Raw genomic sequence first — 24,613 nt, 5'->3', positions numbered from 1 at the left:
TTCCAGCTACTGACAAAGACTACTGGTTCCTTAGTGTTCCAAAGCACTGGGTGGGGCATATATTTTCAAAGCTTTTTTACAGATATGGCCTAAACCCATTTAAAGATCAAATTTTAATAACTGAAGCAAGTGGACTTACAAACTTTGTATTTTCCTACTTCCCATATTTTCCCCAGAAAAGCAACCAAGTAAATAGTGTGGCTTTATCTGACCACTGGCTAGACAAAGATGGAAAACTTCCATGAGGGAGAGGTCATCAAATATCTACTCTCTATCTTATGATTTGTTTCTCCAGTACCCCACTCCCAAGGTACCATAATGTATGTCTAGGTACTTTAGAGAAACAAATACACAGCAACTCATGAATGAGAGTTTTATGTAAAGAAAGTGTGCATCACAAAAACATCCCAACTCAATGCTGCCCAAGCCCACAAGTCCAACATTAACCCATTAACACAACACCAGTCCACAAAGTCCTCCACCTCACAAAACAGAGGCAATTATGCCGACTGCAGGAGGAAAGCTGAGTCAGCACTAGCAGGGGTCTCCACACAGCTGCTCTAGCACCCAGGGCTGCATTGGGATAGGTCCATGTGGCTTCTCCTTGGGGATGTCTTGTAGGAAGTCAATCTTGCAAGCTGAAGCAGGGAACTGCTATGGCAGCTGCACCCTGCGGTGACCATCACAAAACAAGTGATCTGAGAAATAGAAAGGCGAGGCTCACCACCCATTTATCCCTCCGCCTTTCAATTAGCCCCACATGTGATTATCGGCCAGGTTGGCACAATTAACTAACTCACCTACCCTAGCATCAACCCATGAACTCTTTATATATTTTTATTGTTCTTATTATTAATACCTATCTTACACCACCCATTCTATCCATTCACCTACTATCCTGACATTCATCCCCTTTGAGGGGGGTTAATCTGCCAGCATTGCTATCTGTTCCCCCTACTCTCCTCCCCACTTCCTTTCCCGTATTCTCCTGGAATCATTACTCCCATTACTGTTTCTAAGGGAGTTTGTGTATCCTGAATTCTGCATATTGAAAGCTCCCATCTGTACAGGTGTATGTATACCAATATAGCAGGATTTGAGAGGTAAGATTGAGTAGTGGGGGTCTAGGAGAGGAAGGATTAAAGAACTAGAGGAATGTTGGGTGCTAAAGATCCCCCTGGATGTATCTTCTCTTTCATGCAGCCCCTCTGTGCAAGAATGTTCAATGATCTCCAAGTGGGCTCTGGGCCTCTACTTTTGCCCCTTTCCTCCTCAATGAGATTGTTTATTTTTGAACTTCTGATACCTGTTCCCATCAACCCCTCATGACCGCACAGGTTGGTGTGCTTTTTCCATGTGGGCTTTGTTGATTCTCTGATAGATGACTGCTTGTTTGGCTTCAGCTTTTAATATTCCAGGTGCTATGTCTTTTAATGGCCAGGCACCATCTGCTTTCTTCACCACATTTGCTTATGCACCCAGTTTGCCTTCAGCAATCCTGTCGGGAGAGGTGGGGGTCTCCTATTGCCACATTATTAGAACAAAGGATTTTGTGTTGATGGAATACTTAAGTAAGGGTTTATTGTCTATCCACTACTTCAATATATTGCCATATAAAAATATATGCATAAGCCCATACCCCTGTTTTTTTGTATTAATATATTTACATATGTACACATCTATGTTTATACTTCTACAAATAGTTTTACTTCCTGGTTCTTTCCTCTATTTACTTTTACCATTGTCCTGCCCCACTATCATGCTCACCGCTTGAATGCCTCTCAGTAATTACTCTGGGCTAGATTGCAGCTGCTCCAGTTCTACCAGGAACTCTATATGCTCCTCACCTTTGATTTTAGGACCCTAGTTGTCCCACTGTCCATAGCCTTGTTTGCTCACCACTCCCTTACCCTGCCTCCTCCTCCCCCAGGTCACCCCAGAACCATAGGTCATGTTGTTTTCTTCTAGGGCTTGCTTCTCATGCCTAGCTTATATAGAGAGACAAAACAAAAACAACAAAGATAAAGCACAATCAGAACAAAACAAAACAAAAAAAAACCCTGTATATAATTCCAGGTCTGTCCACTAATCTTTACGACTGTCTCCTCACCAGTCCAGCAGGAATCCAGGCACTGCCCCTCTGATTCTGAAGTCTATTTTCAGGATTCCTCAAAGGATTCAAGACTTTGCTCCCATTGCTGGTCTCTACATGTCCTTCTTGGTTCACCCCACTGTGGGGGTGGGGGGTGGGGTCAGACATGACTCCTTCCCTCTGCTGTGTCCCCAGTATTGTCCTCTGTGGTGCTATGCTCCAGTGAGGGGACATCATGTCTTGAGCTGTTGGTGGTCCTACAGTCCTCTCCGTGTCTCAGCCTCTCCATGCAGGGAAGTCCTCCTCAGGTCTTGGTGTGCCAGAATGAGGTCTAGTCCCTCCCTCTCTCTTTCCTTCTTTGTTTGCTCCCATGTGGGCAGGACAGGCTAGCCCCTCTCCCCAGCCTGTAGCTTCAGTGTTGCCCTCTGTGAAGTCTATGATTATTACTTTTAAAATTTATTTGGTTCCATTGCACTCTAAGTATTGTCCCAGTAGAATGTTTTCTCCATAAGAATTAATATTTCAACTTTTTAGGTTGCTATGTATTTCTATAGATTTTCTGTCCATGAAATTTCTGTTAATATTTTTTGTAAACATGGTTTGTATTCTTACAAATTCCTTTAGGTTTTCCTTGTCGGTAAATGTTTTTATTTTCCCCTCATATTAAAGGGGTAATTTTTATGGATATAGGATTATTGTTTGGCAATTTTAAAAATTTCTGTTTTTAAATATATCATGCTATTGTCTACTTGTCTATTGTCTATTGGTTTCAGTGGAAAGATCCGAATGTACCGTGACTGCATGGACTTTGTATGTAATTGTTCTTTTTCGCAATTGTCAGGATTGTTGCCTGATCATGGATCATATAATGCTTATTGTTATATGTCAAGGTGATTTCCTTTTAGAGCCCATTCTTTTTGGCGTTCCATGGACTTCCTGCATAATTATTTTATGTTCTGACATGATGTTATAGAAGTTTTTCCTTAATATCTCATGGAATATTTTCTCAGTCCTTATTTCTTATTTCTATTCCGGGACATTTCTCAGGCATATGCAGTTCCTTTTTTTGCTGTGCTAATGTGTACTCAGATTATCATCAGGATTTTTTGTTTTGTTTTGTTTTTTGTCACTTTTTATAAGCCAGTCTTATTGTATTTTGTTTTAGAAGATTCATCTTCTATATCACTGATTCTTGATTTCAGCATGCATCTCTCAGTTCTTTCAAAATGTGAAGTTCTATTATTTTTGTGTTTGTCTTTCATATTTCTGTGTGAAGCTGTTATATCTAAATTTTCATTAATTTTGTCGGCATTTTACTTCAATGCTCATCTTAGTTCTTGGCACATGTCTCCTTTTGATCTCCATTGAATTTCTCCCACAGTCACTTAAAGTAACTGGGGACCATTGCTGTAATTTCTGTCTTGGCAGGATCAGTGGATCTCTCTTCCTCCAGGAGGCCCTCCAAGCCCATACATGTCTGCTGTGTAATTACTGGAGATGTTTGCTCCTGTTTCTGAAAGTGTGCAGAGATTGCCTACTGCTTCCAGAGATGATTTTCTTTTCAGTTTTTGTGTCTTTGTTTGTTTGTTTATGTTTGACGTGAAATCACCACACACCTGCTACAGTACCTGGGTAGTCAAGAGAGGCCAAGCAATTCCACAAATCAGCCTAGCCTCTATAGGGGTCAAAGTCAGCAAACAATTATATATAGGTTCCTTCAAAGTCCTGGTCTTGAGGTTGATTTCCAAGTCCCCAGGGGTACCCAGCAATGGTATATATCAAACCAATATGCTGAGAGAAGAGAAGCAACTAATTAGACCATTCATAAAAACCATGTCCTGCTGTGGGGCCTGTACAGGATGGGCCCAATTTCTAGTTAGTACTTTAAGTTCTGAGCCCTAAGGAAATCTTTCACCCACAAATGAGAAACTAATCCCTCCCAATACTTGCCCTCTTGATTTTATACCCACTCGGAGTTGGTCAATCCTCTGGATACTCTCAGGAAACCCAACCACCCTTGAGAACCCGCCGGATGCTGGCTGGTTCACTGTAGACCCAAGTCTCCCCAACCTGGACAGTGTGCAATTAGCAAGTTGGGGTTCTCCCCAGTTCCAGGGCTCTGAGCCCTGTGTATCCTCAGTGTCAGTTTCCCTCTCAGCCTCTCCCCACTTAATACTGGGGAAGTGAAGTTGATTAGCGGTGGGGGTGGAGAGGCTTTGCACTCATTCCCCACTATTTTTTTTGCTCACTTGTACCTTCAGACATTTATACTCTCTAAGACATTTCTTCTGATGGTGAACTATTGATTTCATATGGTGCTTGTGGTTGCTGCTTCATTTCATTTACATGTTCAGGTAGCAACTGAAAATGACACAGACATGATTGAATATAAATATTAAAATGCCTAAGATTTGCTGCATATGTTGCTTATTTATTTATTTGTGGAATTTGAAACTATTTGAATAAATTTTTAAAGGAACAAATGTGCCAGATAAATTGTTAGGATTATACCAGTCAATTAGGAATGTATAAGCTCGTCATTCAAGCGTGCTCCTGAGGAAGACCCGTATGAAAATGCATTGACACCGTGGCTGCAACAGTGGGCTCAAGCATGTGCGAAAGGCACAGGGCCAAGCAGTATTTGATTACGCTGGAGATCGCTATGGGTGGGAACCAATTCAATGGCAGCTAACAAAAACAATTCATAACTTTCCCTTAATTTACTTACCTTTATTCTGTTTATCATGTTTCTAAGTTCAGCATGAATATATAGTCAACTCTTACTGGAACATAGTTAAATCTCAATAACTTTGACCATAATGTTTGTTTATGTGCTTTTAGAAGTCAATATAAGAAAATAGAGATTTGGGGACCAAGCAATATTTACATAGGTATTTACTCTATTTTTATTTACAAGATCATTGGTCTTCCTATATGACATTATGCTATTCGTTCAGAGCTTCTGTGTACTATTTCTTGAGCACAATTAGACCCACAATGTGTTTTGCCAAATGCTTCTAAGAAAAGAGACCCTGGGTTTGATGACTGTCCAAATGTTGATGCTGCCTGCCTGCAGGAACAGCTTCATTAGAAGAATACATGTGGTTGCATATACGTGGTCAGTTTTCTTACTTCTTTACTTGCCAGGAAAAAAAAGTCATTTAATTACGTCCAATAGTTAATATATTCATTGTAGACTATTTACAACACTGGAAAAAAGGAAATAAGCCAAGAAGATGGGAACTGGCAAGGGCAAGCGTGTTTGACAAAGGACATTTATTTCTGAAATTACAAAATAAATGAGAAACCTGTTACATTTTCCCCCTAGAGTGAGGGTAGTTTAAAGGATTTCATCAGAATAAAAGAGAATGACAATGGGATGTGATTCCATCTGCCCCACACTGCCCTGACTTCATGCTAGAATGAAATACATTTCTCCCCCGATGGACACATTTCATTGGCCCATTTTCCCAAACTTATGTCAAAGAAACTTAGGCATTGGGATGATTATCTTTACTTTCTTTTTTTTCTCAATCTAGTTTAGAACAGATGTCCTAATTCTGTCAATAATTAAGCGGAAGCGGGAAAGAATGTCAGCAAGAATTTGAAAACAGAAAGCGAAGGAGGCCAGTGAACCGACTGCAGGAAGGGTAAAAATTTGGCAGCACACAAGTAATGAAAGTGAAAGAGGAGGATGGGAAGCCTCGGAAGAAGCCTCTGCTTTGTGTTTTGGCCTTGCTAGCCTCCATGAGTCTGAGAATCCGGGTCCCGCTTACTTCTGGATAGAAAGGGTTATTGGAGACACAGAATCAAAGGGACAGTTTTCTATCTTTACTTATTCCTTGGAGGCATATTGACAAAGTGACCTTGCTTCTGAATGTTGGATGTTACTCCACATTTCCCTGGTACCATCTGGATGTCCGACACACACCATCAAAACGATATTTCTTTATTTGCGATGATGACACGGATCCTCCTTGGAATGTTCTAGTGCTCAATCTACCCCATTAGCCTGGAACCCCAAAATCATACAGGGGTGAGATAAAACTGCTTTAGGTGAACTGAAATATCAATTTTAAAAAATGGTGCACAGAACGGACTTTCTTGGAGGACAGAAATTGAAGCCTTGACTTTGGACACCCAAAAAACCCATTCCATAATGACACAGGAAAATGCTATTAGAAAGGAATTCTGCTCTAAAAGTAAGGGACACCTCCTGCTTTGGGTTCATGAACCTTCTACTGCTGCTAATTGAGTTATTACAATGGAGGATGCAATGATTACGTTCCTCTGTCATTATTTTAATAATTCATATATGTTACAAATGAAGTGAGCCAAGAGTATGAACAATCTGTAATCATAAAAGTAAAACTTAAACATCACCATGCTTAATAAAACATATAACTGAGAAACAACAGCCAGTTATCACCACGTCGTTTCTGACCGTGATGGGGGAGGCCGTTGGTGCAGAGGAGACTGTTGCATAGGATCTGATTGACTGTCACCTTTCGGAAACCCAGTCTCCAGGACTCTCTAGAGCCAAAGCCATACAGATGCAAATCACCAAAGTTTCTGATAGTCATTCATCACATAGCCATTTTTGCCTCACAAGAGTTCCCGTCATATTCCAAACTTACCTCTACAATGGTTTTTTAAACTGCCTAACCCATGGGAAAATTATTTAATTGTCCAAAATTAAAACAAAATCAGGATAAACATAGGCTTTTATAAAGTTCTTGGAATATTCATGACCCATCCAAATTAATTCAAAACTGTTCAGAATTGTAAAAATTCAGCTATACTTAATATACATTTCAAAAGTTCAGTCATATCAAGAAGGGCTGTGCAACCATTCCACAGTCAAACTTTACAATCACTTCTACCTTCTTGTACACATCAATTTGCACTCACTCCCCATTTCTCCCATGTTTTCCATGTTCTCAAGTAATCATCAATTTTGTTTTTATCTTTATAATTGTACACATTCCAGTTTCCCTATATATATAAACATACAAGACTAGAACAGACCAAAAAAACACAAAAAACCAAGGATCCATTTATAACTTTTCTTGAGCGAATACTGTAAGTAAATTGAAAATCAATAATTGTGAAAGAAATTTCTTTCTCTGCTGAAGTGTTTGCCTCTATACCAATGGTCCTCTGTGTAAATAAAGAAATGGAATGAACAGTGTGATGCCTGTTAGCTACACCAACCCCACCTCTTTTGAATATTCTGAAACACTTCATCTGAATGTGGGCTTCCAAGAATCTGATGATATGACTTGTCTTTTCATCACTCTAAATAAGGACAGTAGTACAAAATTAATACCTCATTTTAAGCAAGCAAAACTGTGAATATCTTACAAGGTATCATGTTTCTCATATCCACAAATGTAGGAAAGCTGCTATTTGAAAATGAAATACTAAAAAGGGTAATAATATAAGTGTACTGAAACAGTTATGGGTGAGAATAATCTGAAATCTATAAGCAATAAACATGAGTTTTGTGTAGGTATTTTTGTACTTTTTTGTATATAGTACTTTATCAAATGTGTGTCATATAATGTTTAGGTGTTACTGAGAGTGATTCCTGGGGTTCTACCAATATTGAACACCTTTATTTACTATCACATGTGAACCGAATACTGAGTTCTTGCTGCTCATGGAGAAATAGTTTGAGCATGTTGATTTTGTGAAGAATTTGGTAAAAACATTGACTAGAACGATTTCTATGGTTTCTTTTGATGCTACATACATGTATGTCCACATTTTTTAAAAGGAAGCTTATATAGTAGATCATTCTAAAGGTAAATAAGGTTTGAGCCACTTACTAAATTTAAGAGGCTGAAATCACCACCACCTTGGGTTGCCTTCCAAGGCTATGCATAGGAGATGCCGTAAGAAGGACGGAGAGTCGTGTTGAGAAGTTGAGAAATGCTCTTGGGAGATCTGGGCACATGGTTGTGTGAAACACTGATCATGCTTTTTCGAAAGGCAGTTTCCGTCAAGGTTAATATGTACACCAAATTGTTTTGTTTCTTTGGAAGGGAGGTGCATTTTGTTTGTTCGTTTGGTTAGTTGGTTGGTGGGGTTGTATGTTTCTCTTCCTTCTTTCAATGTGTATACTATGTTTAATCTATAAAGTACCGCAGCAAACACAGTAATCTTTGCAATAGTATGAAAGAGTAGTATTATCTACAGTTTTCAAATTGGTTCAGTCAAATTTGGTGATTTCTGCACAGGCACACATGGGGTTGCTGTCTGTCATAATTAAAGTTTTTCATTTTATCTGCACTCCATTAGAACATGTCTCATATACTATTACACGAACAAGTCATTGTGGTGGATTTCTCTTCTATTTCTTCTTTCTTTTTAGTTTTCTAAGCAGAAATCATAGCAACAATATTATAATACTTTTAGGCTATGTTCAGGAAAACTCAAGAAATACCAGAGAACATCACGAAGTGGGGAGGGCAGACAAGACAATGGATGCTAATCATATGTGGCACCAGTTACTTGAGACTTGACAAAAGGGTGGAAAAATAAAAGTAGATGAGATTTGAAGAGGAAAGCTTACATTAAAAAAATGAGGTCAGCCTGCTATTTCTCATGTATTAAATGTACATAAAGTAGTAAGTACTTGTATGCATTTATTTAAATAGCTTAATTAATGTATTAAATAAACAAGCCCTTGTTTCTGAATTACTAATTGATTTCATTCCTTTACAGAACGTGCTCTGGAGATTTAAATTCTCTCAGCTTAAGGGATCTTCAGACGACGGGAAAACTCGAGTAAAGCTGCTGTTTCAGAATCTAGACACCAAACAAATCGAGATGAAGGTAGGGAACCTTGTTTATGTGGCCAAACCAACCACACACGAAGTTGAATGGTCAGTTGATAAAACTTCATTTTCCATTCGTGACGATGTAAGCAACTCATAGAGGATGAATTCTCTTTAAAACCATACAGAAAATGTGTCAAAAAGAGCCTTTGATTACGGTCTTATGTTCTAAGTTAGTCTTCAGTGAAAACAGATTCTTTGGTTCTACTGAAAGTCACACATTTCTTAGTAGATTAGAGTAAATTAATGTTTTAAAATGCATTAAAAGTCAAAATGTAAAGTAATAATTTTATAAACTTCATTTGGTAGATAATCAATTTTATATATTGAGAGCTTGTGTTAGACAGGGTTCTCTAGAGAGATAAAACCAAATTGCTGATATTTTAATATATTTTTATAAAGATGATTAGATATATAACAAGAAATGAACTTAAATCATATACAGATAAATATATAATACAAAAAATAAACAGTTAAATTAGAAAGCACTACAAATGGCTCAGTGCAACTCACATCCATGAGAGAAAATTGAGAGACTAGCAGTCCTTCAAGTCTAGTCTGCTGCCAGATCTTCCTCTATTTGTAGAGAGAGCTAGGCTATGTCAGCACAGCAGCCAATCACAAGGCAGGTTACCAACCGCTAGTCCCCAGCTCCACAGATGTCTTAAAGGGACCTCAACTTACAGCGACACAGTCCACAGGTTAGGCATCCCACAGGTAGTGTAGCCTTTAAATTGAGGCACAGAACAAGCAAGGCAGCCGCACACTGGTCCGATGATCACAGAGCGAGAGACAAGAAAGGCAAGGCTCACCAAGCCATTTATCTCTCTGACCTTCAGTTAATCCCACTTGTGTTTATCAGCCAGGCTGGCACAATAAACTATCTCAGAGCTCTTGTAATTGAAAATAACTTTGACATAACTTTCAAATTCATTGCATTGAGCAATTTATTATTAAGAAAGATTTATGTTTCCATATGTTATAAGTAAATATATTCTTCACAACCAAGTTTTAATCTAAGCTGAAGACAAGCTGAAATATGAATTCAAAGAAGTATATTTTTAAAGGTGGGGGGGATATCAACAACAAAAAGTTGGAACCGTGATCAAATACTGCTTGTAACACTCGGTATGCACCCTTTACCCCTCGTGAAATTAATCACAGTAATATTTCAAAGATACTGTTCTAACAGAATGTTCAGCATCAGTTTTGATCAGAATTAAATAAAATAATATTTTATAATTGCTTTTTAAGCACAATAGAAACTATACAAAAGTATAATCTTTTATATTTAGGGAATTACCAAAATCAAACTTTTTTTATTTCAAATGCACTCAAGAAGTGTGAGCTCCTGTGTTGTATAAATGGGCAGCCAGTGAGACGTAGTCCAGGCAATGAGAGTGGATCCCCTGGACTGAGAGAGAGAGGTGGTGCTTTCAAACCAGCCTGCCCTGAACCAAGTCCAGTGGCATCACTTCACCAGTAGAAAAGGACTCCTAGTTAAAAAAGAAGAGAGAGAGATTTTCAATAATGGGATCAGATGTTTTGTTTGCGTTGATATGACCAAACCAGCCGTAATCAGAATCTTCTTCCTTTGTTATTTTGCACTGTTTCACCTGCGGGGGCGATGGCACTAGATGATGTGCTCCACAGCATAGGGCTCCATAGCCCTTTCTCTACAAGACCATAGTGAACACAATAGGAGAAACTAGCTCACAAGGACGCTCTTTAGGGTTTTAGAAGCTCTTTGGCTTCAGCAGAACACCCACTTTCCCCTATGCTTTGGGAGCATGTAATTGCTTATGTGATTTTGATTTATAATTGTTTCATTACATTTCAGGGTTTTTACTTTGGTCATTTGTGTTAATAAAAAGAACTGAGGCACTGGGTGATATAAAATAGACAGTTCCCGAATGTATTGCGTGTGTGTGTGCATGCCTGTATGTGATTTGTATCTTCACAGTCTCTTGTTTCAGCCATATCAATTTCTATTTTCAGTTTATGGAAAAGGGAGACACCTATAAGATTATGGTATCCACAGAGAAAGATAAAAGATGTGTAGGACCTGAAACAATTTGGGTGCTCCTATTTAGGAACAGCTTAAAAATATAATGCCCCATGTAATATAATACCCTATATACTAGAGTATAACCTGACCCAAATGTCAGCCGAAGCACCTAATTTGACCACCAAAACTGCATAAAAAAATATGCTGAAAAAGTTGACTTAGCCACAAGTATATATGGCAATTACACCTTAGTGTGAAACATTCATACATATGATGGGTCTTCATGTAGTTCATGAGAAAATTGAATTTAGGTTAAAAATTAATATAAACTTTATTTCTTAATCTAAACTCCACCAAATCCAAGACATTTTTCTAAGTAATGATGTCATTCATTTATTCCATCCTAAAGAACATAAGGTACTGCAAATTTAACCATGACAATGTAGTCTTTTTTACATTATTAATGGGGAAAAGATGGATGCCTTAACCTTTTTTTAAGATTAGAAAACAAAAAAAAGTTAGCCTAAGCAAAAGCAGGAGTGTAAGGTCAATGTCTAATTATTTCCCTTTGAAATTCTCAAAAATGTGCTCGTGTTTGATGAGAGAAATCAATGAGCAGAGCAATGTTATGGTGAAAGATTCTACTGAATCTTTTATCAGAAGTTTTTCTGCTAAAGGTTTAGCTAGCTTTCTAAAAATAATCTCCTATCAGGGTGCGATGTAACAATGATGAGAAATACAATCTTCCTCTAGTTCCTAAAGGTTTCCTCCCCACTACCCACTACCATGACTCGAATTCGATCTTGCAAGACTGGCTAGACCAGAGGAGGTACACTGGTACAGATAGGAACTGAAAATACAGGGAATCCAGGACAGATGAGCCCTATAGGACCAGTGGTATGAGTGGTAAAACAGGGAGGGTAAAGGGAGAATGGGTAGGAAAGAGGGAACCGATTACATGGAACTGTGTGTGACCTCCTCCCTGGGGGACAGACAACCGAAAAGTGGATGAAGGGAGACGTCGGACAGGGCAAGATATGACAAAATACCAATTTATAAACTATCAAGGGCTCATGCGGGAGGGGGGAGCGGGGAGGGAGGGGAAAAATGAGGACCTAATGACGGGGGTTTAAATGGAGAGAAAATGTTTTGAGAAACGATGTACAAATGCGCTTTACACAATTGATGTGTGTATGGATTGGGATAACAGTTGTATGAGCCCCTAATAAAATGTTAAAAAAGAAAAAAAAAAAGGACGATAAAAAAAATAATAATAATAATCTCCTAATAAGCAAATATCATTGGTTTTTTGGCCTTCTAGAGAGATGGGAAGAAAAATGCCTTAAGTATCAAAGAAACCATTGCCATGACCTTATAGCTTTAACTTTTACTGAACTCTTCCACCTCAGAGTAGCCATTACTTTGATTGTGTTAGTCTTCATTATCATACTGGTTAAGTCAGGTTTTGTTTCCTGTTACAATTCTTCCAAAAATACTCAGGCTTTTGATCCCATTTGTTTAAAACTTCAATTGAAAGTTTAGCTCTTGTCTATACCTGATCAGGGTGCTACGGTGTGGGCACCCATCAAGCAGAAAGTTTGCTCAACTTTGATTTTTCAGTCAGAATTGTGTAAACTGGCAAAGTTGAGAAGTCTATAATGTTTGCTATTATTTCTACTGTTGATTGTTGATCTTCTTCGATAAAAGAAGCCCTGGTGTCACTGATAGGTAAGTTTTTGACTGCTAACAGCAATGTTGACATTTCAAAACCACCAGCTGCTTCTCGGGGTAAAAAATTAATCTTGTAAAGATTTACAATAACTCAGACTCTCAATTGGGACTGAATTTGTTTGTTTGAATTCTGATTCTTCAATTAGAGCATGAAGAAGGTTAATTGTTTCCTTATAAATGGATGTGGATGGTTGGCTGCTGAGGGCTTAAACTTCAACATCTTTAGCACCTTTTAAACATTATTTATCCATTTGTAAATTGCTAGTTTCTTTGGGGCAATGTCCTCATAAACGTTTCACAAAGCATCAGTGACTTAAAACAATCCTCCACCCAAGCTTTCATCATAGATTTGATATTTTCTGGCTTTTGCTTCAATTTTGGCAGAATTCGTGTTGTTCTGATAAGGGCTGTCATGACGTGAAATTAAGTACATATGGCCTTTCTATCCATTTGTCTATAACTTACCTCTCCCCAAATGGTTGGGTGGGAACATGCAAATAAACTGTAGAGGACTCTTAACTCAGGAATTGGTCCATTTTTATGCATCCCTCTGAATATGAGAGAGCCAGCTCAGAAGCAGAAAGAGGGAGGAGAAGACTAGGGCCATCAAGAAAATAAGGCCACCCATGGAACCCATTCAAAATCCCCATGTGAAGTGGTGGAGGCAGCAGAGGCCCCAGGGATGAGACCAGAGACCAAGAGACTATGAGGTAGAAGAGTGGGCAGGCTTCCTACCACACAAAGCAGAGGCCAAACTCCCTGTGGCTGAGAGATTGAGGACCAGAGACTTGGCTACTGACTGAGGAGAAGCACTGTTGTGAACCAAAGACTGTATCCTTACTGTATTTTTTTTAATCCTAACTTGTGATGATATGGTACTTTTCGTAATAAACCTCCATAATTGTGAATATTGTATGGGTGTTCTGTGTGGCATTTCAACATATTACTGAGTGCAGCAGAGAAATAGACTAGAATTCAGGTAGAGTTAGTTTTTAACTGGTGAGGAGAAGCAATGGGCTCTCTTCTGAAGCAGGCAGAGGTCAGATGTGACCTACACACCAGTTCCTTGGGGGTTCTTTTCAAACGTACGTCCTACCCGGCTTATTGCCTCAAAATGCACTATCTTCAGACATGTTTTAACAAGTTAGCAGGAGTTTATCTGGGTGCAAAATGAGGTCTTTGAAATGTGTACATAGTTTATTTTCATAATATGCATTTTCAGTGAACCTTTTAAAGACCCCCTCATATCTATATACTAACTACCTACCTATCTACTTGGCTCTATATCTTTCACCCGATCCAAGCTAAATATAGTACCAGCTTGATTTTTCCCCTCCCCACCAGATCTTAAAATGTTTCAGAAGCCTGCTCTCATGCTACAGCACAGGAGGGAGCATAAGGTGGAGGGGAATGTGCTAGAAATAGAAAAAGATATTAACCATTTTCAGTTAAAATAAGGACCATTAGAATATATTCCTTGGGCCTTTCCCAAAACATTGAAGAAGGCAACCAGGGGATCCTAAAAAGTCACCATAACTAAGTCTGTAATGGGAAGAACTCAAATTAGGGTTAAAGTATTTTGCTACATTATTCCATAGAAAAAAATAACACATTTGTAAATAGCCACAATAGATAGTATAGTGATTACAATGGTCATTTAAGAAAGTATCTCTAAAAGTTATAGTCTGCATTTTATTACAGCATATGGGATAAGGAACAAGTTACAAAAATAATAATAAAGGGATTTAGGTGCTATGGAAATCTTGGAGTAGATGTAGGTTCAAACTAAGAAAGAGTCCGTGTAATTGTTCTTTTGAATTGGAAATCAAGGATATTACAAATATTAGGGATTAACAAAACACATTTTTGTAAGTTATCAGGAAAATTGTATTACTTTAATAATTACCTATCCACGATTTTCAAAGAAAATGTTAAATTTTCTATTAAAATGTATGCTAACCATGAAATAATTTCTCTTAATATTTATTGAAAAGTTTTCTGGAAGGGGGTGGTGGAAGAAAAGTGTTATGGAATATTTAGCCATAGAACTGCCTTAATAATTAGTACACAATGAAAATGTTTGTGTTTCTCTTTGATTTTAAGAACTCCAAGGCCTTGGGGCTATGAAATGAAACAATGATTCTTACCATTTCTTATTTATAAAAATGGCACACGGTTTTAGAGCTTGAAATGATTCTGTTGTGAGTCCAATGGATGGAAATTTGGGTTTGTGTTAATTTTTAAAAATTTTTTTTAATTTCTTATGCTTGATTCTTCTAAAAAGAGAGCTGTTTATTATATGAAGAGTTTATTTTTTATAAATGAGATTTAATGGAAGATTTATGTTAATGATCTGAATTATAGTTAGGTACTACTTTCCAAAGGGTTGGGTATTCAGACACTGGGAAATAGAGGCACCTTTTTGGAAGAGAGGCCTATCGAACTTCTTCCAAAAGGTCCCAGCTCTGAATCGCTGTACTCTGCATATGTGAGATCACCCTGAATGGGAATTGACTCTCTGACAATTACCAGAAACAATAGTGAGATTTTAAAGAGTGCATTGTGGGGAAAGACATTACCTTTCTCCAGGGCTCTCAGCAATGGTCACATCCCTTCCAATGTACACACAAACATACATCTTTGAAATTTGCATGGTTTTTTGGTGATTCAAACTGAGGTTCTAAACGAAGCCTCCAAAGAGTAGCTTTTATTTCAAATGCTTATTTTCAGCACTTGTTACACTATGAGCACTTAATAGATTTTAAAATAGTAAATTAATACAAAAAGAACAAATTAACATTGAAGAGATTACCAATATACTAAAAAAAATTTAATGTTTTCTGAGAGGAAAATTATTCCAATTATAAAAATGCAACGTAATTACTATAAATAAAAATATGCATACATTCCTGATAGTTCATATGTGCATCTATGAAACTGATTGTCATTGACAGCGATGAACAGTTTAATGAAGTCTAATTATATCTTTGGAAGGAACAATTGCATCTACATTTCATTCTATATTGATCTTTGGGGAAAAACATCACTGAAAATTTTTCTGCTGACATCAAAGAAGCAATCAAATATGTCCCACATGGAAAGATGAAGGCAAAATGTGGTCACAAGAACATAATTATAATTTTCTTAGGGCCTGAAAGAGTAGAAGTAATTTGGCTCGTTTCTGAAACTAAAGGCCAGATGCTAACCTTCTTCTGCAAAGTCCACTGGTGGCCACAGCATTCATTATTGAAATGACTCAATTGCTAGTGCTGAAAAGACTGAAGTAGCCAGATGGGACAGAGCAGAGGGACAACCAAGGCAAAATGTCCTCGAATCGGGAGATCCACCATTGCCGTGTACACGTGCATGTTCCTTAGTGCAAGTGGATATGCCAAGGATAACAGAAATTCAATCCCCACTTCCCAAATCCCTCTCTGGAATTACTGTTTCATCAATCCTCAGGGAACCTGGAAGAAAAAGCACAGCCTTTTTTTTTCTTTGCTATTTTTATGAGCCTCTCCAGCAGGCTTAAATTCGATCCATTCCAGAAAAACTAAGTAGTTGCTTTTAGACGGTTTGAGCATGACGTCTTCGTTTGGGTTCTGAGTCTCTCAGGGCTGTGTGTACGTAACTACAATATAGTCACAATCACTGAAATCTTTAAGTTGAATTAAACCTCTTCTGTAAGCATTGGCAACTAGCAAGACCATTATTTTTAAGTAGCTAATGATTTAGAGATGAGGAATTACAAAGAGGTTTAATGTCTTGCCCATGGTTACACAGTTGGGAAGTGGCCGACCGCAGAACAAAATCCAGCTTTCTCACCCCATGGATCTGGCCCCCAGCTTTCCCATGATGTGTTTTTGCTTCACCAACTCTCCACGGCAGTTCAAGAACCAGTGGGTGTAGGTATTGCTCCCAAGAAATGGTTCATCTGCCAACTCTCCTAAACGTAGAGAAACTCCCGGAGGCACTGACCACTAAGTCCTACTTGTAAGTTGAACCCCATGTTTTCTGATTGCTCCGGGTTATGAGAAGGCATGATTTTGCCTAAATGTCCCACAACAATGTAGAACCCAGATCACTTCTCACCACGTAATGGGTGCTTCGAACTTTGAGTCCAATTGACTTTTGCAATGAAATTCCTCCCCAGGATGTTCTTCTCATTTCTGGGAAGGACTGGACCCATCCTGAATGTAATAGAAGTGTCCAGCTAACACCTGTACCCCAGAACAACAGATGCAGAAAGTGCTATTAGATACACCAGGATGCTGGATGTATGAGGAATGACTCGGTCCCTACTGTTCCATCTTAAGAAATGTGTCCGACTAGCCAGTGGACAATGACCAGTCATCTTCCAATGGAACAAGTGGTGTGGTTGTTAGTGCCATCCAGTCTGCTCTCATGGCAACCCAAAACACAATATAACACTGATTACTCATCTACAAGCTGAACTTGTAGATGAGTAATCAGTGTTCTGTTTCAGAGTCAGCCCCAAGCCTGCTTCGACTGCTAATATTGAGCTTCCTACAGATGTAGTCTATTTAATGCCTTCGGAAGGCCACATGTGTAGTGACCATTGATGTTGTTGAAAAAGGTATTTGTGATTAAGAAGTCCTTGATCTTTCAAAACTTTATAATGTGATCTCCATTTTTGTTTCCATTAGCAAGGCCTGTTTGTGTTTTTTTTGTTTGTTTGTTTTTAATCAATAATCCTTCCTCTTTGTTTCTCACTTTCACATTCCAGTCACCAGTGATTATGAAGGCCTCTTGATTATGTGTCTGATTAATTGAAGATTGAGGAAACTAGTAGAATTCTTTAGTTTCTTCATCATTAGGTTGATGTGTAAATTTGAATGATAGTTATATTAACAGATCTTCCTTGTGGGCATATAGATGTAATTATATCATGGACAGCATTGTACTTCAAAGTAGTCTTGAAATCATTGAACAATTCCTAGATAAATACTAGTGGATTTTAGCTCACTAATGCCTAGGAAATCAATCTTTATGCATTCCATTTCATTTTTTACAACTTCCAATTTTCTGTGATTCAAATTGTGTATCTTCCATGTTCCAATTTTTAATGAATTTTTGCAGCTATTTCACCTTATTTCTTCCTTATGATTCTCTTGAAAACTTTGTTCCATCCATGTCATTAAGATCAACTCTATGTTGAGGTGGCAACCCTTCCTCAGCAGTATTTTGAGTGCTGTTCAATTTGAATGGCGCATATTCCAGCACGATATCAGAAAATACTCTGTTGCTATTCAGAAGTCTTTCAGTGTCTAATTATTAAGAAGTAGACAACTTATCTGTCCTTATATTCTCTTCTTATTCTGGAAGCTCCTTTGAAACCTGTTCCTCATGGGTGATGCTGCTGGTATTTGAAATATTGTAGCTTGGTTCCAGCATCACAGCAATATATAAGCCACCATAGCATGACAAACTGATAGATGAGTGGTGGCAAACTAGTATAGCAGCTACAAATTCAGTGACAATCTCTAATATTAAAAAAAATCAATACAAGTTCTGTTAATGAAATGTTATTTTGAGGCATTTTAGGCTGTAACTGTAAAATGAGATTTGACTGCTTCCCATTATCTCTCCCCTCACCTCTTCTTACCCTCCCCTTCTTCTCTGCCCTAGTCCCAACCTATCTGAATCCACACTTATTTACTACAAGATTTGACAAATTTCTGAAATTCCATTTCTTGAATTCTTTTCTTTTATAGAGATTAATTGTACCTAACTCATTAGCATTCCTGTGAATTAGAAAGAATTCATTTTGTGTAGTGCTTATAAGAGAATCAAATCCTTTATGAGATCAATAGGTGTTGCTTATCATTACTACCCTGGCTTACTTCCCACAATTCCCAGGACAGATGATATTTAGAACTTCTTGAAATGGTAGTTGGTATTCTACACAAACATTGACCTTCAGTGAATGAACACTATTCACTTCCTGTTTCCATCCCATTCTTCTGTCCTTTGAGACCTTGCTATCCCTGACTCTCTCATACCTGTTGTATTCGATAACATATCGATTTGACTGCAGTGAGAAGGCAGAAGTGAGTATATAATCAGCCTGTTACACTCTTTCACCTCTCCAAACTACAGGGAATTTTCTTTATATGCATGTGTTGGGAATATTGAAAGTAATGAGAGGGGTCACAAGTGAAGAAAGGTAGGAAACCCTCAGGATCTGAAATAAACAAGAAATCTCAGTATTTCCTTGTGCCTCCCAAAGAAACACAGTTCTATTGACACCTTGATTATAGCCCAATGATTTGTGCCTGATTCCTGATCTATAGACATGTAAGATAGTAGATCAGTGTTGTTTAAAGCAAGTGCAAAGTAGTGCCTCAAAGCATCCTATTAGCATACTAGCCTGAAAGGGCTTTTGTCCAGTGACTCATTCTTTCATTTCCTCGTGGCCTTATCATGCTATTGCTGTACTTTTCCATTTAGCAGCACCATTCAGCACACAGTGGCCGACTGGATGTACTTTTTGGACAAGACAAAGTGCAAATTCTCCTTCGTGAAACTTTGCAAAATTCCTCCACTCCCGATCATGTGTTCAATGTCTCAAAATAAGTAGCCAGACATAGCCGTTTCCAGTAGGATTCAGTTCTCTAGAGTCCCATTGTGAACCCAAGCACCTTCTGTCTTCTACTGTCCTCCTCATGTAACCCTCGTGACACTCTGTGATGGTAAGTGGTTTGTTTCATGCTTTCTCTTGCTCCCCCCTATGTTACCCACTTTTGCAGGTGAGAGGTTATTAGCATCCAAAGTGGCTTCCAAGGCAGCTCTGCTTAGTGGAGATGCTCTGTTGTAACAAATGAACTATTGCCGGGGCCAAGGTCATCTTCATGGTTGCTTGTACGTTGGAGTCCTTTGTTGCTGCAATTGTGTCAGTCCATCACATCATGCATTTCTTTCATTTTGGCTAACGCTATCCTTTGTTCACTTCTACTTAGTGATTTTTACTTGTGTCGTGTCTAAAGTAAGATCACTACATATGTACTATTCTCATTTCAAAGGAGAATTTTGATACTAGTTCTTCTAAGAATGCACATTGTTTTCATAATCTCGACAGTCTTTGGTATATCCAATTGTCTTTATGAACATGACAATTTGCATCAAGTCTGTCTTCCTTTTGAATTATCCAACTTCTAAATATATATGGAGTGATCAGTTAAAAAGACCATGACTTTGGTCAAGTGTACCTAAGTCATCAAAGTAACATTGCTGCTTTTTTAAGCTTTAAAGATGGATAAAGGATGTCCAGAAATGTTTGAATGAATGAAGTGTACTTTAGTAACAGGAAATGTTAGCAGGAAACCAGGAACCATTTATATTTAGTGGTTATTTGAAGATCGTGCCTATGTACAAGTAATCACTGGCTGCCCAGACCTCTAAACATTTGTTTCATTTTTATTTATAAGTATTTTGTTTAAGTTTAGTCTTCATAGTAGCTTTTGCATGTATTTAAAAGGATTTAAAAACTCTTGAAATGTACTGTTTCAGAGCCATGAAGGTTCTGACTCCTCTGTTTTCCAAAACTTGAAAAACAAAATAAATTCTTTAAGCTAGCCATATCCCCATTCATCTCTGATGATATTAGCAAAATCTGAGACATAAATATAATGATTATTTTAATGAAATTCTACTTTTTCATAGCTTTACCCAATAAACATATAAGTAAATGGTGACATTTACTAAATGAACTAATGATGGCAGAGGGCCCTACTTCATAGCAAATGGCTGTTAGACCTCGTCTCAGTGGCTTCTCGGTGGAACCGTTGCTTTGCTCCCTGCCTCAGTTCTCTTTGGTTTCTGCTGCTGATTCAGGAATCATTAACTCTTTTTTTTTTTATCTGATTCTGACTCAGGGTTTCCTAGACTGTAAATCTTTACAAAAACATATAGGTTCACCGTTTTCCTGAAGAGCAACAGGTGGGTTTGAACTGCCGACGTTTAGTTAGCAGCCCAAGGCTTACCCCACTGGAGCCGCCAGAGCTCCTTCTCAGGATCTATAGAAGGGTCCTTTCCAACCTGCCTTTTAATCTTTGTGACTTTTTACTTCCTCTTCCTTGGATTTGTTATAAAATCACCAGCTCATTCTAAATGACCTTTTAACAACTTGTACCACAGGAGCACAGATGTGTCTTGTTAATATACTAGCATTTGTTCAGAGAGGACATTGATTCATTAAGTAGCATAATTCTTGCCTCCAATGTGACCCAGGTTTCTTTCCTAAGCAGAGCATCCAATACCTAAAACCCATTAATCAGTCAGTGAAGCCTTACATGTTGTTGTGAGGTTAAACAGGCTTTAAGTCCTAACAACCTACTTCTGAAAATCAGTCATTGAAAATCCTAGGGATCACAATAGTCCCATTCCCAACTGATCATGGGAATAACAAAAGACTAGGCCTGATGTCATTCCATAGTCCATGGGGTTACTTTGTATTAGAGCCAACTCAGTGGTGAGAGGGGCTTTAAGGAAAAGACAGATCCAATCTCTCTCTCTCTCTCTGTATATATACATACATACATACATATATATTTGTAGTTGTTGATGGATGCTGCCAAGTTGATCCCAACTCAGGCATCATATGTAACAGAGTAGAACTGCCCTGGAGGGTCTCTTAGCTGCAGTCTTTACAGAAGCAGATCGCTAGGCATTTGTCCTTTAGAGTTAATGTGCTGGTTAAACTCTGAAGCCTTTTGATTTTCTGCTGAGCACTTATCTCTTGCACCACTAAAGCTCCTAGAACTACCACTACTTAAGATCATCTCATCCATTAATTTACCTCATTCGTCATCAAGTCATAAAATCATCGTAAACATCAGTTACTGTAATTTTCTCAAAACCCTGTCAATTAAATATCCTCTACCCTTTACCCTGTTGTTGGTTGAGCTGCTAACCACACAGTGAAGAATTTGAAACCACCATTAGATAAAAATGAGGCTTTTTACTCCCATAAGTAGTGATCAGCTCAGAAATCAACAGGAGCAATTCTACCGTGTCCCATAGGGTCGCTGTGAGTCAGCATTGATGGCAGGGAGGGAGTGATACCTAGACTAAGGAGCCCTGGGGGCTGGGGAGGTTATGTGATGGACCACCAACCACCAACGCAGCAGGTAAGAGAACGATGAGACATTCTGCTCCCTGTAAAGACTGCAGCCTGAGAAACACACAAGAACAGTTATGCCCTCTTCACACGGTTGCTATGAGTCAGAAGTTACTCAATGGTAGTAAGTAAACTATCCAGAATTACTCATCTTAAAAAACTGGAAAACTTCGATTCATATAAAGGTCATATAATTAATTAGAAGAAGAGCCAAATTAAACCTTATACATCTACTTTGAGGAGCCTTGGTGGGGTGGTGTTTATGCATTGGGCTGTTATCCAAAAGGTCCACAGTTTGAAACCACAGAGAAAGTCGGGACTTTCTATTCCCATAAAGAGTTACAAGGGACATTACTATGAGCCGACATTGACTCAAGGTGAATAACCTTTGTTTTGTTTCATTTTTTAATATCTACTTCCACATCCTTATGGTGATGGTAAAGGGAAGGCAGGAAATGGCTGAGATTAATCAACATCAAGCAAAGGAGAATATTTGTATAGCCAAGGATCAGATATAAAATAACTTTATATAAATACTTATAAAATAGGACCTATCTATTTTGCTTAGAATTAAGTAGGCTTTGTAGAAACAGGAATTAGCATAAATAAAGACCTAATCTGTTTCTTTCACCAACAAAAAAATGGGTAAAAGCATCAACAGAACCTAATGTACACATTGTCAAAGCTAAGGTAGGCTGGCAAATGCGCAACTACTGGCAAGAGGGAAGGCGGATACAGTGTGAACCCCTGAATTGTTGCCCTTGCTGATTTAATTCATAAAAATATCCCTACACTGGGAAAATTTAAATTACCCATATGTTATCAACTGGTTGAATAAGTTCCTGAAAATTTACCATCAGCTCCTGCAAGCCAGATCCAAGACACAATGGAAAACCCAGAGAACCATATTCTCAGTTTGGTACTACTAGAGACCTAATTAAATCCTCAGTACAGAAAATAGCTTGCCACTCCATGGGACTAAAAAGAGTACCCTAAAAGCGGAATAGCTTTTATTCTCTTGAGCTTCGTTCCAAGTAACTTCATCTAATAACAGCACAGGGGAGCAGAGAATTGTAGGAACAGATTACTGGCAGTGACTTGGCGCAGTGAATCACTGAGTTATGACCTGCCTTATTCTGTGCCTGTGTAACCTTGAGTGGTGGTTTTGAATAAGAGCAATGTGAAATTAGGAACCTCACAGTTTCACTAGTTGGAATTCCAGTTTTTAAAATTCTCTGAGTCACAAGTTTTGGATACTGTAGCCTTTTCTTAGCACGCCACTCAGATGCTGTGAGCAGCTCAATTAATAGAATTTGGCAATGCACCTCAGTCTGGGATCTCTCTGACTAAAGTCGTCATTTTCTCATTCGGAGGAGTTAAATATATGTCAAATGTACCAAATAGAATATAACCAGCTATCCCCACTCTTCTCAATAGTTTTATAGTTAGCCTGATAGATTTTAAATGCCATCCTTGGAGTGGAATATCGGGAAGGAATTCCATTGTTTTCCCTGCCTGTGTGAACCAATTGTTTGAACACTGACCCCGACTCAATTTTCCACACACTCAGCCTCCACTGTGTACTCCGACACCCGTAGCCCACCATGAAAGTTCTCATCTCCATTTCTTAGTTTACCTAAGTTTTACATTTTTCTTTCTGATAAAGTTGCATTTTTTTAGCATTTATTTGGTAACTATTTCTCAAGCATACCTCAGAGTTTACATACTAAAGCACACATCTTTTGGCTAATGCTGGGTCATAGAGATGAATTAGGGAGAAAAGAAAGACACACAGAATTCATTGTAACGTAGCTGTATGTGCAATAAAACTGTTCCCAGACCACATAAAAGTGAAATGCCCCTTCCTTGAAAAACCTTAAATCAAATCTGTGCCCAATGTAAAGCAAAGAAAACCTCCAGTCACTTTATGGAAATTTTCTTGGAGCGTTTGGGTTAGAGTGAAAATTCAACTTGGAAAATTTATTTTCCCAGAATAGTTCTAGTAAATCCAGAGATATATTACAAACTAGTTTTGTTATATATTACATATTTAGAAACGATTTCAGAAATGTTCAATTTCTGTCAGACCAACCTAAAAAAATCTATTTTCCTAAGACTTTAATAATCTTTGTTTAATTGTGATTTTATTTCTTATAGTATTCTTGTGAGGAAATTTCAAGAATGTGTAGTGATAGCTGTACTGGAAGAGCCACCCTTGCTAAGTGTTTTGTCTTACGAGACACAAATGCAGCTAATGAACTCATCCACTGGGAGACCCAGGGAGATCAAACTTACTGCCACGAAGTCTGTTCAGACTCATAAGGACCCTATAGGACCGAATAGGAACTGTCCCTGTGAGTTTCTAAGACTGTACATCTTTATGGCAGTAGAAAAGCCTCATCTTGCTTCTGTAAGCAGCTAATGGTTTCGTATTGCCAAACTCCCAGTTAGTAGCTGAAACCCCACCATTTTGCCCCCAGGCTTCTCAGTGTATTGTTGTGATGTAAGGCACCTTAATGGTTCTTAGTCAGAGCGATTACTTGCACAACAGAATGAAACACGGCCCAGTGCTGCGCTAGCCTCACAATGATTCTCCTGCTGGAGCCCATCGTAGCCCTAGTGTCAGTCCATCTCTTTCAGGCCCTTCCTCTTTTTTGCTGACCTTTTACTTCATCAAACATGATGTCCTTCTCCTGGGTCTGGTCTCTCCTGACATGTCCAAAATTGGTAAAACTAAGTCTCACCATCCTTGCCTCCCAGGATCACTCTGGCTATACTTGTTTCCAAACAAATCAGCCTGT

The 24,613-nt window shown here is 38.4% G+C and overlaps 1 protein-coding gene across 1 annotated transcript in view; it reads left to right on the top strand.

Annotated features, from left to right (window-relative positions):
* Positions 1 to 24,613, top strand: part of SNTG2 (syntrophin gamma 2) — a 442,011-nt gene that overhangs the window by 379,608 nt on the left and 37,790 nt on the right. Inside the window, exon 15 of the mRNA XM_030886702.2 lies at positions 8,822 to 8,932. Within this exon, the coding sequence (XP_030742562.1) occupies positions 8,822 to 8,932 (111 nt within the window). The remainder of the gene's footprint in view (positions 1 to 8,821; positions 8,933 to 24,613) is intronic.

This window comes from Echinops telfairi, unplaced genomic scaffold, assembly GCF_000313985.2.
Source record: "Echinops telfairi isolate 266 unplaced genomic scaffold, ASM31398v2 ScPeMD7_3509;HRSCAF=4178, whole genome shotgun sequence".
Lineage (NCBI taxonomy): Eukaryota > Metazoa > Chordata > Mammalia > Afrosoricida > Tenrecidae > Echinops > Echinops telfairi.
This window is presented reverse-complemented; position numbering and strand designations above follow the sequence as displayed.